Raw genomic sequence first — 13329 nt, 5'->3', positions numbered from 1 at the left:
CACCATATGTCCTGAATATACCCGTATATACTGACTGTATACTAAGACGACTGCACTGTATATATACTAATGGTATGTACCGTATACTACCACCATATGTCCTGAATATACCCGTATATACTGACTGTATACTAAGACGACTGCACTGTATATATACTAATGGTATGTACCGTATACTACCACCATATGTCCTGAATATACCCGTATATACTGACTGTATACTAAGACGACTGCACTGTATATATACTAATCGTATGTACTGTATACTACCACCATATGTCCTGAATATACCCGTATATACTGACTGTATACTAAGACGACTGCACTGTATATATACTAATCGTATGTACCGCATACTACCACCATATGTCCTGAATATAACCGTATATACTGACTGTATACTAAGACGACTGCACTGTATATTTACTAATCATATCTACCGTATACTACGACCATATGTCCTGAATATAACCGTATATAACCAGATGCACTGTATAGGATTACTGACCTTGTGCACTGTATGGGATTACTGACCTTGTGCACTGTATGGGATTACTGACCTTGTGCACTGTATGGGATTACTGACCTTGTGCACTGTATGGGATTACTGACCTTGTGCACTGTATGGGATTACTGACCTTGTGCACTGTATAGGATTACTGACCTTGTGCACTGTATAGGATTAATGACTATATGCCCCTGTAAGCAATATTAACTGTTTACACTGTGTATTCTATGATTTTATTAGATGTAGCATGTTATATCTCTACAGAGCATTGCACCCTACAGTATACAGTATATGCTATATTGTAACTAGACACTCTGCAGAGCATTGCACCAGCACACACAGTACATGCTAAATTGCAACGAACCTCTGCAGAGCATTGCACTATACTTTATATAGTATGTTATATTGAAACCAGACCATCTGCAGAGCATTGCACTAAACTGTATATAGTATATGTTATATTGTAACAAGACCATCTGCAGAGCATTGCACCACAACTGTATATCATGTATACTATATTGTAATGAGACCATCTGGAAAGCATTGCACTATACTGTTCTACAGTATGTTATATTGTAACAAGAGCACACTGTACTCAGTAAATGATATATTGAAACGACCCTCTGCAGAGCATTGCACCACACTGTACACAGCAAACGTTATATCGAAACAACCCTCTGCAGAGCATTGTACTTTACTATAGATTAACGATAGCAGACAAGCTGACAGGACCGCCTAACGAGTGGCCGTGCAGAGAACTGGGCAGCTGCCGCAACCTGTCCCTAGGGCACAGACAATTGTACCTGTGCGGGTGGTTCGCATGCCACCATGAGGCAGTTAGGGGGCTGCTCGAGATGCTGAGGCCGCGCCACCCCCAGCACCAATTTAGCTCACCTGCTGAACCCCACTACCGCTGCGGACAGAGCCAGACCGCACCATACCTGCCCTATATTACCTTATAAGCAGAGGGAGACATAGCATCCCCCGATAAGACAGCCAGCGGAGCTGCCAGGGATGCCGTGCCTGCACCCTCAAACCAGGCTCATCATCAGCGAGGCCTCGGCAACGTGAGCAGCCGCTCTGAAGAAGATTTTTGTGGGAGATTCAAACACCAGACTGCCAACTGGAAGCAGAGGCTCCGCAAACGTCACGTACTCACCACCTGGAGGAAAGGGGGGGGACGCTACTTACAGCTGTCCCATCCTCTATCTCCTGCTGCCCATCACACTTGAGTGGTGCAATCCACAATCTAACAGTTGCCAAGAGGCGCAGTCCGCGATCATAACCAGGTAAGCGGCGCAGTCCGCGATTATAACCAGGTAAGCGGCGCAGTCCGCGATCATAACCAGGTAAGCGGCGCAGTCCGCGATCATAACCAGGTAAGCGGCGCAGTCCGCGATCATAACCAGGTAAGCGGCGGATGTTCGCAGTATACCTCATCTAACAAAGTATTCCACACTCACTGTGCACTAATTCTTGCACGCAAGAGACAACACCGTCAGAAAGACTTCATTGTGATCCTGGCAGTGGGGAAATGAGGTACGTCGCGCCAGCCACCACGAATCCACCAGCGAGTGGGTAAGATCTAATCTAATACGGGCACAACTGCAATATAATCTGGAGAAGTTTGCTACGAGCATTAACTGACTATAGCTGAGCACTTACAGGGCTGCCGTCATTTGGATGTATATCAGTAAGGAATGCTGAACACTGTTACTGGTATAAGGAACTGAGAATAACGTAGGACACCAACTATAAGTCCCGGCAGACCTTCTAACTACAATTAAGGATTTACCATTTCCAAGCCATGTGTTAGACTTTATGGGAGGACTACAGATCCCAGTTTGCTATTAAGGACATACAGCAATACAAATAGCAATATTACAGGCAGCAATTAATAGATCTTTTTACATGGATATAATATTGTATACTATTTTTATATTTTATATTTATAATTTATATCTATTAGGGGTGTGTCACAAGGGCCCTGTGATTACACTACCTAATTTTATTTGTTAATATTGCAGTATAATAAACTGTTATTATTCATCCAGTCCCTAATGGTATGGTGTTTTTCACATATATTTATCTGTATACTTGACCTTGATATCCATATACCCTTGAGCACCAAAAATCTTTTATCGCTTTAATTGCTAGTTTTTTCACCTTAGGTGTGGGTGTTTGTTTGGCCTCCTCTGGTAAACTGCATACAGCATAAGTGAGCCCTCCCCATACAATCTCTGCTCTAGTGATGGAGATGACATCCGGGCTCACAATCTCTGCTCTAGTGATGGAGATGACGTCCGGGCTCACAATCTCTGCTCTAGTGATGGAGATGACGTCCGGGCTCACAATCTCTGCTCTAGTGATGGAGATGAGGTCCGGGCTCACAATCTCTGCTCTAGTGATGGAGATGAGGTCCAGGCTCACAATCTCTGCTCTAGTGATGGAGATGAGGTCCGGGCTCACAATCTCTGCTCTAGTGATGGAGATGACGTCCGGGCTCACAATCTCTGCTCTAGTGATGGAGATCTGGGCTCACAATCTCTGCTCTAGTGATGGAGATGAGATCCGGGCTCACAATCTCTGCTCTAGTGATGGAGATGACGTCCGGGCTCACAATCTCTGCTCTAGTGATGGAGAGGATATCTGGGCTCACAATCTCTGCTCTAGTGATGGAGATGAGGTCCGGGCTCACAATCTCTGCTCTAGTGATGGAGATGAGGTCCGGGCTCACAATCTCTGCTCTAGTGATGGAGATGACGTCCAGGCTCACAATCTCTGCTCTAGTGATGGAGATGACGTCCGGGCTCGCAATCTCTGCTCTAGTGATGGAGATGACGTCCAGGCTCACAATCTCTGCTCTAGTGATGGAGATGGGGTCCGGGTTCACAATCTCTGTCTAGTGATGGAGATGAGGTCTGGGCTCGCAATCTCTGCTTTAGTGAGGGAGATGATGTCCTGGCTCGAAATCTCTGCTCTAGTGATGGAGATGAGGTCCGGGCTCACAATCTCTGCTCTAGTGATGGAGATGAGGTCCGGGCTCACAATCTCTGCTCTAGTGATGGAGATGAGGTCCGGGCTCCCAAACTCTGCTCTAGTGATGGAGATGACGTCCGGGCTCACAATCTCTGCTCTAGTGATGGAGATGGGGTCCGGGTTCACAATCTCTGCTCTAGTGATGGAGATGAGGTCCGGGTTCACAATCTCTGCTCTAGTGATGGAGATGAGGTCCGGGCTCACAAACTCTGCTTTAATGATGGAGATGACGTCTGGGCTCACAATCTCTGCTCTAGTGATGGAGAAGAGGTCCGGGCTCACAATTTCTGCTCTAGTAATGGAGATGATGTCCGGGCTCACTATCTCTGCTCTAGTGATGGAGATGGGGTCCGGGCTCACAATCTCTGCTCTAGTGATGGAGATGGGGTCCGGGCTCACAATCTCTGCTCTAGTGATGGAGATGGGGTCCGGGTTCACAATCTCTGCTCTAGTGATGGAGATGACGTCCGGGCTCACAATCTCTGCTCTAGTGATGGAGATGGGGTCCGGTCTCACAATCTCTGCTCTAGTGATGGAGATGAGGTCCGGGCTCACAATCTCTGCTCTAGTGATGGAGATTACGTCCGGGCTCACAATCTCTGCTCTAGTGATGGAGATGGGGTACGGGCTCACAATCTCTGCTCTAGCGATGGATATGATATCTGGGCTCACAATCTCTGCTCTAGTGACGGAGATGAGGTCCGGGCTCACAATCTTTGCTCTAGTGATGGAGATGAGGTCCGGGCTCACAATCTTTGCTCTAGTGATGGAGATTAGGTCCGGGCTCACAATCTTTGCTCTAGTAATGGAGATGATGTCCGGGCTCACTATCTCTGCTCTAGTGATGGAGATGAGGTTCGGGTTCACAATCTCTGCTCTAGTGATGGAGATGACGTCCGGGCTCACAATCTCTGCTCTAGTGATGGAGATGACGTCCGGGCTCACAATCTCTGCTCTAGTGATGGAGATGACGTCCGGGCTCACAATCTCTGCTTTAGTGAGGGAGATGATGTCCGGGCTCGCAATCTCTGCTCTGTGTGATGGAGATGAGGTTCGGGTTCACAATCTCTGCTCTAGTGACGGAGATGAGGTCCGGGCTCACAATCTCTGCTCTAGTGATGGAGATGAGGTGCGGGCTCACAATCTCTGCTCTAGTGATGGAGATGAGGTCCGGGCTCACAATCTCTGCTCTAGTGATGGAGATGATGTCCGTGCTCACTATCTCTGCTCTAGTGATGGAGATGAGGTTCGGGTTCACAATCTCTGCTCTAGTGATGGAGATGAGGTTCGGGTTCACAATCTCTGCTCTAGTGATGGAGATGAGGTCTGGGCTCACAATCTCTGCTCTAGTGATGGAGATGACGTCCGGTCTCACAATCTCTGCTCTAGTGATGGAGATGACGTCCGGGCTCACAATCTCTGCTCTAGTGATGGAGATGACGTCCGGGCTCACAATCTCTGCTCTAGTGATGGAGATGACGTCCGGGCTCACAATCTCTGCTTTAGTGAGGGAGATGATATCTGGACTCACAATCTCTGCTCTAGTGATGGAGATGAGGTCCGGGCTCAAAATCTCTGCTCTAGTGATGGAGATGAGGTCTGGGCTCGCAATCTCTGCTTTAGTGAGGGAGATGATGTCCGGGCTCGCAATCTCTGCTCTAGTGATGGAGATGAGGTCAGGGCTCGCAATCTCTGCTCTAGTGATGGAGATGATGTCCGGGCTCACAATCTCTGCTCTAGTGATGGAGATGAGGTTCGGGTTCACAATCTCTGCTCTAGTGATGGAGATGAGGTCCGGGCTCAAAATATCTGCTCTAGTGATGGAGATGAGGTCTGGGCTCACAATCTTTGCTCTAGTGATGGAGATGAGGTCCGGGCTCACTATCTCTGCTCTAGTGATGGAGATGATGTCCGGGCTCACAATCTCTGCTCTAGTGATGGAGATGAGGTCCGGGCTCGCAATCTCTGCTCTAGTGATGGAGATGAGGTCCGGGCTCGCAATCTCTGCTCTAGTGATGGAGATGAGGTCCGGGCTCACAATCTCTGCTTTAGTGATGGAGATGAGGTCCGGGCTCACAAACTCTGCTTTAGTGAGGGAGATGATGTCCGGGCTCGCAATCTCTGCTCTAGTGATGGAGATGAGGTCCGGGCTCGCAATCTCTGCTCTAGTGATGGAGATGAGGTCCGGGCTCACAATCTCTGCTCTAGTGATGGAGATTATGTCCGGGCTCACAATCTCTGCTCTAGTGATGGAGATGAGGTCCGGGCTCACAATCTCTGCTCTAGTGATGGAGATGAGGTCCGGGCTCACAATCTCTGTTCTAGGTGTTGGATGTGGTCCAGGCAGTGTATACTCTTTCCATATCGGGGGGGGGGGGGGTGTGGAGTGTATACTCTCTCCCCCCATAGTTGAATACGATGACCATATATGATATACGAAAAGGAGGGTAATGAGAAAGCCAGCTATAATATTCTACTCATCTCAAGACTCCTCCCACTTTCTCTCCATAACTCCTCCCACTGCTGCCTATAGTCACCTATGACCCCTTCCTATCCATTGTGACAGTGCAATCCTACATAGACCAGATAATTCACATTTTATTGTATGGCTACATGGGACCCGGGGTCCTGGCGATCCAATCTCATTAATTAGCAGAAGTGCTCATCACTCCTTCACTGCCACCAATCACATGCAGCAACAGGAGCAGATGATGAATAAGCTCCGCCTACAATAATGAGTTCATGCCCTAAGGCCGAGGAGCTTCACACGGATGCCATCATCAGTGCAGGGCCATGGGCTGTCACGTGGCGGTCACTGTGGGGCAGCCCGTCCCGTGGAGCCGCATAAATCAAAGTGTTAACAATAAAGTCACTGCACACACGGAGAATAAACAGCAGGGCAGCCACCGCGGCATCCATTATGCTCCATATAAGACAAAGACATATCGTGCTCCGCCCCTTCACCTCTTCCGGCTGCGCAGATGTCGGATGTAGCAGCAGGTGACTGTAGACAAGATAGTGATGCCGACGACTAGAGCGCTGGCAAAACCGCCAATCATCGGGATCAGGAGCAGGTCACGGGCTGAAAGAGAACCAAAAGATGGCGCCTGTCAAGGGGAGGAGCAAATACCAGGAGAGGAGGAGGGGTCAGGAAACCACTATAAACTAAAATCACCGATGTCACCTGACACAACAAGGAGAGGAGCAAACACCGGGAGGGGTCAGGACACCACAATATACTAGCATCACCTATATCACCTGACACAACAAGGGGAGGAGCAAACACCGGGAGAGGGGGAGGGGTCAGGAAACCACTATAAACTAACATAACCGATGTCACCTGAAACAACAATAAATTAGCATCACCTATGTCACCTGACACAACAAGGGGAGGAGCAAACACCGGGAGAGGGGTCAGGAAACCACTATAAACTAACATAACTGATGTCACCTGACACAACAAGGAGAGGAGCAAACACCGGGAGGGGTCAGGACACCACAATATACTAGCATCACCTATATCACCTGACACAACAAGGGGAGGAGCAAACACCAGGAGGGGTCAGGACACCACAATATACTAGCATCACCTATATCACCTGACACAACAAGGGGAGGAGCAAACACCAGGAGGGGTCAGGACACCACAATAAATTAGCATCACCTATGTCACCTGACACAACAAGGGGAGGAGCAAACACCGGGAGAGGGGGAGGGGTCAGGAAACCACTATAAACTAACATAACCGATGTCACCTGACACAACAAGGAGAGGAGCAAACACCGGGAGGGGTCAGGACACCACAATATACTAGCATCACCTATATCACCTGACACAACAAGGGGAGGAGCAAACACCGGGAGAGGGGGAGGGGTCAGGAAACCACTATAAACTAACATAACCGATGTCACCTGACACAACAAGGAGAGGAGCAAACACCGGGAGGGGTCAGGACACCACAATATACTAGCATCACCTATATCACCTGACACAACAAGGGGAGGAGCAAACACCGGGAGAGGGGGAGGGGTCAGGAAACCACTATAAACTAACATAACCGATGTCACCTGACACAACAAGGGGAGGAGCAAACACCAGGAGAGGGGGAAAGGTCAGGAAACCACTATAAACTAACATAACCGATGTCACCTGACACAAGGGGAGGAGCAAACACCGGGAGAGAGGAGGGGTCAGGAAACCACAATAAACAAACATCATCTATGTTAACTTACACAACAAGGGGAGGAATTTAATCCATTTAATTTTCCACACACCCAATCACTGCCCATTCTGACTCATACATACCTCGGGCGTACGGGAAGAGTCTGATAGTGTTGGATTTGGCAGAGGCGGCGTTGTACCAGCTGTAGTCAGGGTACTGGACCCAAGCGGTAACCGCACAGTGATAGGAGCCCTCGTCTTCAGAGCGGACATTGTATAGACGCAGACGATAGCACTCCACGCCCACCTTGTCTGCGCTCATCTCTCCACCAGACACGCGGGTCCCAGACTCAGACACACCCTGACGGGTCACTGATGCCAACAGTCTCCACGAACTCTCATCTGGCTCCTCCCCTGACAGCTCCACCCACCAGCTGACTGCAGCAAAAAGAGATGGCACCGGGGAATCCACAGTGATGTTACAGAGGAGGATGGCCGTGTCACCATGATAGATGGAGGTGGAGTCCAGAACAACCAAGGCGTTCAGTACAACGTCTGCAGAGGGTGGAGCAAAAGATTACACCAATCACACTATAGAGTCTATACTGTAAGAGCGGTCACACTATGGAGTCTACTGTAAGAGAGGTCACACTATGGAGTCTATACTGTAAGAGAGGTCACACTATGGAGTCTATACTGTAAGAGAGGTCACACTATGGAGTCTATACTGTAAGAGAGGTCACACTATGGGGTCTATACTGTAAGAGAGGTCACACTATGGAGTCTATACTGTAAGAGAGGTCACACTATGGAGTCTATACTGTAAGAGAGGTCACACTATGGAGTCTATACTGTAAGAGCGGTCACACTATGGAGTCTATACTGTAAGAGCGGTCACACTATGGAGTCTATACTGTAAGAGCGGTCACACTATGGAGTCTATACTGTAAGAGAGGTCACACTATGGAGTCTATACTGTAAGAGAGGTCACACTATGGAGTCTATACTGTAAGAGAGGTCACACTATGGAGTCTATACCGTAAGAGGTCACAGTATGGAGTCTATACCGTAAGAGGTCACAGTATGGAGTCTATACTGTAAGGGGGGTCACACTATGGAGTCTATACTGTAAGGGGGGTCACACTATGGAGTCTATACTGTAAGAGCGGTCACACTATGGAGTCTATACTGTAAGAGAGGTCACACTATGGAGTCTATACTGTAAGAGAGGTCACACTATGGAGTCTATACTGTAAGAGCGGTCACACTATGGAGTCTATACTGTAAGAGAGGTCACACTATGGAGTCTATACTGTAAGAGAGATCACACTATGGAGTCTATACTGTAAGAGAGCGGTCACACTATGGAGTCTATACTGTAAGAGAGGTCACACTATGGAGTCTATACTGTAAGAGCGGTCACACTATGGAGTCTATACTGTAAGAGAGGTCACACTATGGAGTCTATACTGTAAGAGAGCGGTCACACTATGGAGTCTATACTGTAAGAGAGGTCACACTATGGAGTCTATACTGTAAGAGAGGTCACACTATGGAGTCTATACTGTAAGAGCGGTCACACTATGGAGTCTATACTGTAAGAGCGATCACACTATGGGGTCTATACTGTAAGAGAGGTCACACTATGGAGTCTATACTGTAAGAGGGGTCACACTATGGAGTCTATACTGTAAGAGAGGTCACACTATGGAGTCTATACTGTAAGAGAGGTCACACTATGGAGTCTATACTATAAGAGCGGTTTCAGTGTCGCCACTAGACAATATGCAGGTGAGGTTGTCCTCTAACTCACCTTGCGGTCTCATGAGCACTCCTAGGCTCGGGGACATCTTTCGGGACACCTCTTGCAGTCTACTTCCAGGGTAGGTCACAAACGCTCTGACCTGACAGCTGTAGGATCCGATATCACTGGGTTGAGCAGAGTAAATCCTGAGACGGAAGGATCCTGGGGAGGGGGAGATCTTCTCCAGAGAGATGTGTCTGACTCCCATGTCTCGTCCCATGTACTGCTCCCCCAGATGCACCACTCCGTCTGCAGTCATGGAGGACACCAGCTGTCCAGGAGAGTCCGAGGACGAAGTCACCCACCACTCCACAGAGAAGACCACGTCCGGGGGAGGGGGCACCAACATGGAAACATTGCAGAACATCTCTACTATGTCTCCAGACTGGACGTGGAGCTCCCGGGGACTGGACGCCACCTTCAGCTGAGAGTCTGGACAGAGAAGTATCAAGGTGTGAGAACAGAGTGTGCCAGAGGCAGACCTGAGTGTGCAAGAGCTGAGACGCGGACCTGAGTGAGCGAGAGCTGAGAGTCTGGACAAAGAAGTGACAAGGTGTGAGAACTGAGTGTGCGAGAGAGCCAAGTACTGAGCGTGCGAGAGTCGAGACCTGAGCGTGCGAGAGCCGAGACCTGAGCGTGCGAGAGCCGAGACCTGAGCGTGCGAGAGCCGAGACCTGAGCGTGCGAGAGCCAAGAGTCTGGAAAGAGAAGTATCAAGGTGTGAGAATAGAGCGTGCGAGAGGCGGACCTGAGAGTGCGAAAGCTGAGAGTCTGGACAAAGAAGTGACAAGGTGTCAGAACTGAGTGTGAGAGCCAAGAACTGAGCATGCAAGAGAAGAGACCTGAGCGCGCGAGAGCAGAGACCTGGGTGCGCGAGAGCAGAGACCTGAGCGCGCGAGAGCAGAGACCTGAGCGCGCGAGAGCAGAGTTTGGACAGAGAAGTGACAAGGTGCGAGACCAGAGACCTGAGCGCGCGAGAGCAGAGACCTGAGCGCGCGAGAGCAGAGACCTGAGCGCGCGAGAGCAGAGACCTGAGCGCGCGAGAGCAGAGACCTGAGCGCGCGAGAGCAGAGAGTTTGGACAGAGAAGTGACAAGGTGTGAGACCCGAGTGTGCGAGGGAAGAGTGTGTCCTGGCTGGTCACGAGTCTGTGGACATGGTGCTCACCTACTGTCTGCACTGACACCTGGGCGAGCACGGATCTCTTCTCGGTGATCTTCTGCCAGCCGCCGTCGGGGTCCTGGATCCACTGTGCTGCGGTACAATGGTAAGTGCCAGCGTCCTGTGCCTGCAGGCGGGCGATCACCATCTTGTAGGTGGAGTTGTCGGCCTTCTCCACGCGGATCTCCTGGTTGAGGTAGCGCTCATGGTAGTCAGTCAGCTCCACCCTGAAGTCCCACTGGACAGATATGATGTTCTGCAGAGTCTCCCGACCAACTGAAGCTCCGGGGGCACCGATTCCAAACCACACGGACAGGTGGGTATGCTGGGGAGACTCCGTCTGCGCAGAACAGGAGAGGTGCAGCTCTTGGCCCTCCACCAGATTGAGCTGCAGTGGTGGCGGGGAGGACAGGCGCCCCTTATTCATAGTCTTAGAGGAAACCTGCAGGGTGTCCGGAATAACTGCAAAAAGAGGGAGAACATGTGATCCACAGCTCAGCCACCCCCTCTCTGCTGCCCCTACATACCCTATGTGCCCCCTCTCTGCTGCCCCTACACACCCTATGTGCCCCCTCTCTGCTGCCCCTACACACCCTATGTGCCCCCTCTCTGCTGCCCCTACACACCCTATGTGCCCCCTCTCTGCTCCCCCTACACACCCTATGTGCCCCCTCTCTGCTCCTCCTACACACCCTATGTGCCCCCTCTCTGCTCCCCCTACACACCCTGTGCCCCCTCTCTGCTGCCCCTACATACCCTGTGTCCCCTCTCTGCTGCCCCTACATACAGTATGTGCCCCCTCTCTGCTCCCCCTACATACCCTATGTGCCCCCTCTCTGCTCCCCCTTCATACCCTATGTGCCCCCTCTCTGCTACCCCTTCATACCCTATGTGCCCCCTCTCTGCTCCCCCTACATACCCTATGTGCCCCCTCTCTGCTCCCCCTACATACCCTATGTGCCCCCTCTCTGCTACCCCTTCATACCCTATGTGCCCCCTCTCTGCTCCCCCTACATACCCTATGTGCCCCCTCTCTGCTCCCCCTACATACCCTATGTGCCCCCTCTCTGCTGCCCCTACATACCCTATGTGCCCCCTCTCTGCTGCCCCTACATACCCTATGTGCCCCCTCTCTGCTCCCCCTACATACCCTATGTGCCCCCTCTCTGCTCCCCCTACATACCCTATGTGCCCCCTCTCTGCTGCCCCTACATACCCTGTGCCCCCTCTCTGCTGCCCCTACATACCCTATGTGCCCCCTCTCTGCTGCCCCTACATACCCTATGTGCCCCCTCTCTGCTGCCCCTACATACCCTATGTGCCCCCTCTCTGCTGCCCCTACATACCCTATGTGCCCCCTCTCTGCTGCCCCTACATACCCTATGTGCCCCCTCTCTGCTGCCCCTACATACCCTATGTGCCCCCTCTCTGCTGCCCCTACATACCCTATGTGCCCCCTCTCTGCTGCCCCTACATACCCTATGTGCCCCCTCTCTGCTGCCCCTACATACCCTATGTGCCCCCTCTCTGCTGCCCCTACATACCCTATGTGCCCCCTCTCTGCTGCCCCTACATACCCTATGTGACCCCTCTCTGCTGCCCCTACATACCCTATGTGCCCCCTCTCTGCTGCCCCTACATACCCTATGTGCCCCCTCTCTGCTGCCCCTACATACCCTATGTGCCCCCTCTCTGCTGCCCCTACATACCCTATGTGACCCCTCTCTGCTGCCCCTACATACCATATGTGCCCCCGCAGGCAGGAGATCATGTGACTACGGGTACCTTTCATGGTAATCTTGTCGCTGTAGCTCCCGAAGTACTTGGCGTCGGTGGTTGGCGTATAACACTCGTAGACGCCGGCGTCCTCCCTGCGCAGGCGCTTGATGCGGAGCTCCACCCGGTCTCCACTCACACGATGGATGGACACGTCTCCGCTACTCACCCTGGGGGCGAACACGGCGTAAGAAAAGGCGGGGTCCTTGGTGCTGGCGATAGCGATGGAGATATCGGGGGCGCTGGGCAGGTACACGAACCACTCAAAGTTCTGAACGGCCGGACCCTCGTACCCACTGACGTTACATGGGATAGAGATTGAGGACCCCTCAACACGATACAGGGGGCCCCCCGGAACCTTCACCTCCCGGGATTCACACAGGCCTGAGAAAAGAGGGGGCAACATCAGAGGGTGGGGGTCTCACCTGTATATACAGATATATGATGATGATGAGGGGGTCTCACCTGTATATACAGATATATGATGATGATGGGGTCTCACCTGTATATACAGATATATGATGATGGGGGGGTCTCACCTGTATATACAGATATATGATGATGATGAGGGGGGTCTCACCTGTATATACAGATATATGATGATGATGAGGGGGTCTCACCTGTATATACAGATATATGATGATGATGGGGTCTCACCTGTATATACAGATATATGATGATGATGGGGTCTCACCTGTATATACAGATATATGATGATGATGAGGGGGGTCTCACCTGTATATACAGATATATGATGATGATGAGGGGGGTCTCACCTGTATATACAGATATATGATGATGATGAGGGGGTCTCACCTGTATATACAGATATATGATGATGATGGGGGGTCTCACCTGTATATACAGATATATGATAATGGG

The 13329-nt window shown here is 50.8% G+C and overlaps 2 protein-coding genes across 2 annotated transcripts; one reads left to right on the top strand and one right to left on the bottom strand.

Annotated features, from left to right (window-relative positions):
- Window positions 1–340: 340 nt before the first annotated feature.
- LOC130303376 (uncharacterized) lies at window positions 341–5972 on the top strand. Its single transcript, XM_056551787.1, has 2 exons — window positions 341–1797; window positions 1888–5972. Exon 2 carries the CDS (start codon window positions 2760–2762, stop codon window positions 5958–5960), a length of 3201 nt encoding a protein of 1066 aa, XP_056407762.1. The 5' UTR covers window positions 341–1797; window positions 1888–2759; the 3' UTR covers window positions 5961–5972.
- Window positions 5973–6125: 153 nt separating this feature from the next.
- IGSF8 (immunoglobulin superfamily member 8) lies at window positions 6126–12868 on the bottom strand. The gene is made up of 5 exons (XM_056551788.1): window positions 12457–12868; window positions 10678–11133; window positions 9522–9944; window positions 7853–8263; window positions 6126–6629 (listed from the first exon to the last, which is right to left on the bottom strand). The coding sequence occupies exons 1-5, from the start codon at window positions 12851–12853 to the stop codon at window positions 6508–6510; spliced, it is 1809 nt and encodes a 602-aa protein (XP_056407763.1). The 5' UTR covers window positions 12854–12868; the 3' UTR covers window positions 6126–6507.
- Window positions 12869–13329: the final 461 nt, after the last annotated feature.

Source organism: Hyla sarda, unplaced genomic scaffold, assembly GCF_029499605.1.
Source record: "Hyla sarda isolate aHylSar1 unplaced genomic scaffold, aHylSar1.hap1 scaffold_1221, whole genome shotgun sequence".
Classification (NCBI taxonomy): Eukaryota; Metazoa; Chordata; class Amphibia; order Anura; family Hylidae; genus Hyla; species Hyla sarda.
The sequence above is the reverse complement of the archived record's forward strand: the minus strand, read 5'-3'. Positions and strand labels throughout refer to the sequence as shown.

Coding starts and splice junctions, on each gene's coding strand:
- LOC130303376 (XM_056551787.1), top strand. CDS start 2,760: ATGGAGATGACATCCGGGCTCACAATCTCTGCTCTAGTGATGGAGATG.
- IGSF8 (XM_056551788.1), bottom strand. CDS start 12,853: ATGTTGCCCCCTCTTTTCTCAGGCCTGTGTGAATCCCGGGAGGTGAAG. Junction 9,945..10,677: donor GGTGTCAGTGCAGACAGTAG/GTGAGCACCATG, acceptor TTCTCTGTCCAG/ACTCTCAGCTGAAGGTGGCG. Junction 8,264..9,521: donor AGTGCTCATGAGACCGCAAG/GTGAGTTAGAGG, acceptor CACCCTCTGCAG/ACGTTGTACTGAACGCCTTG.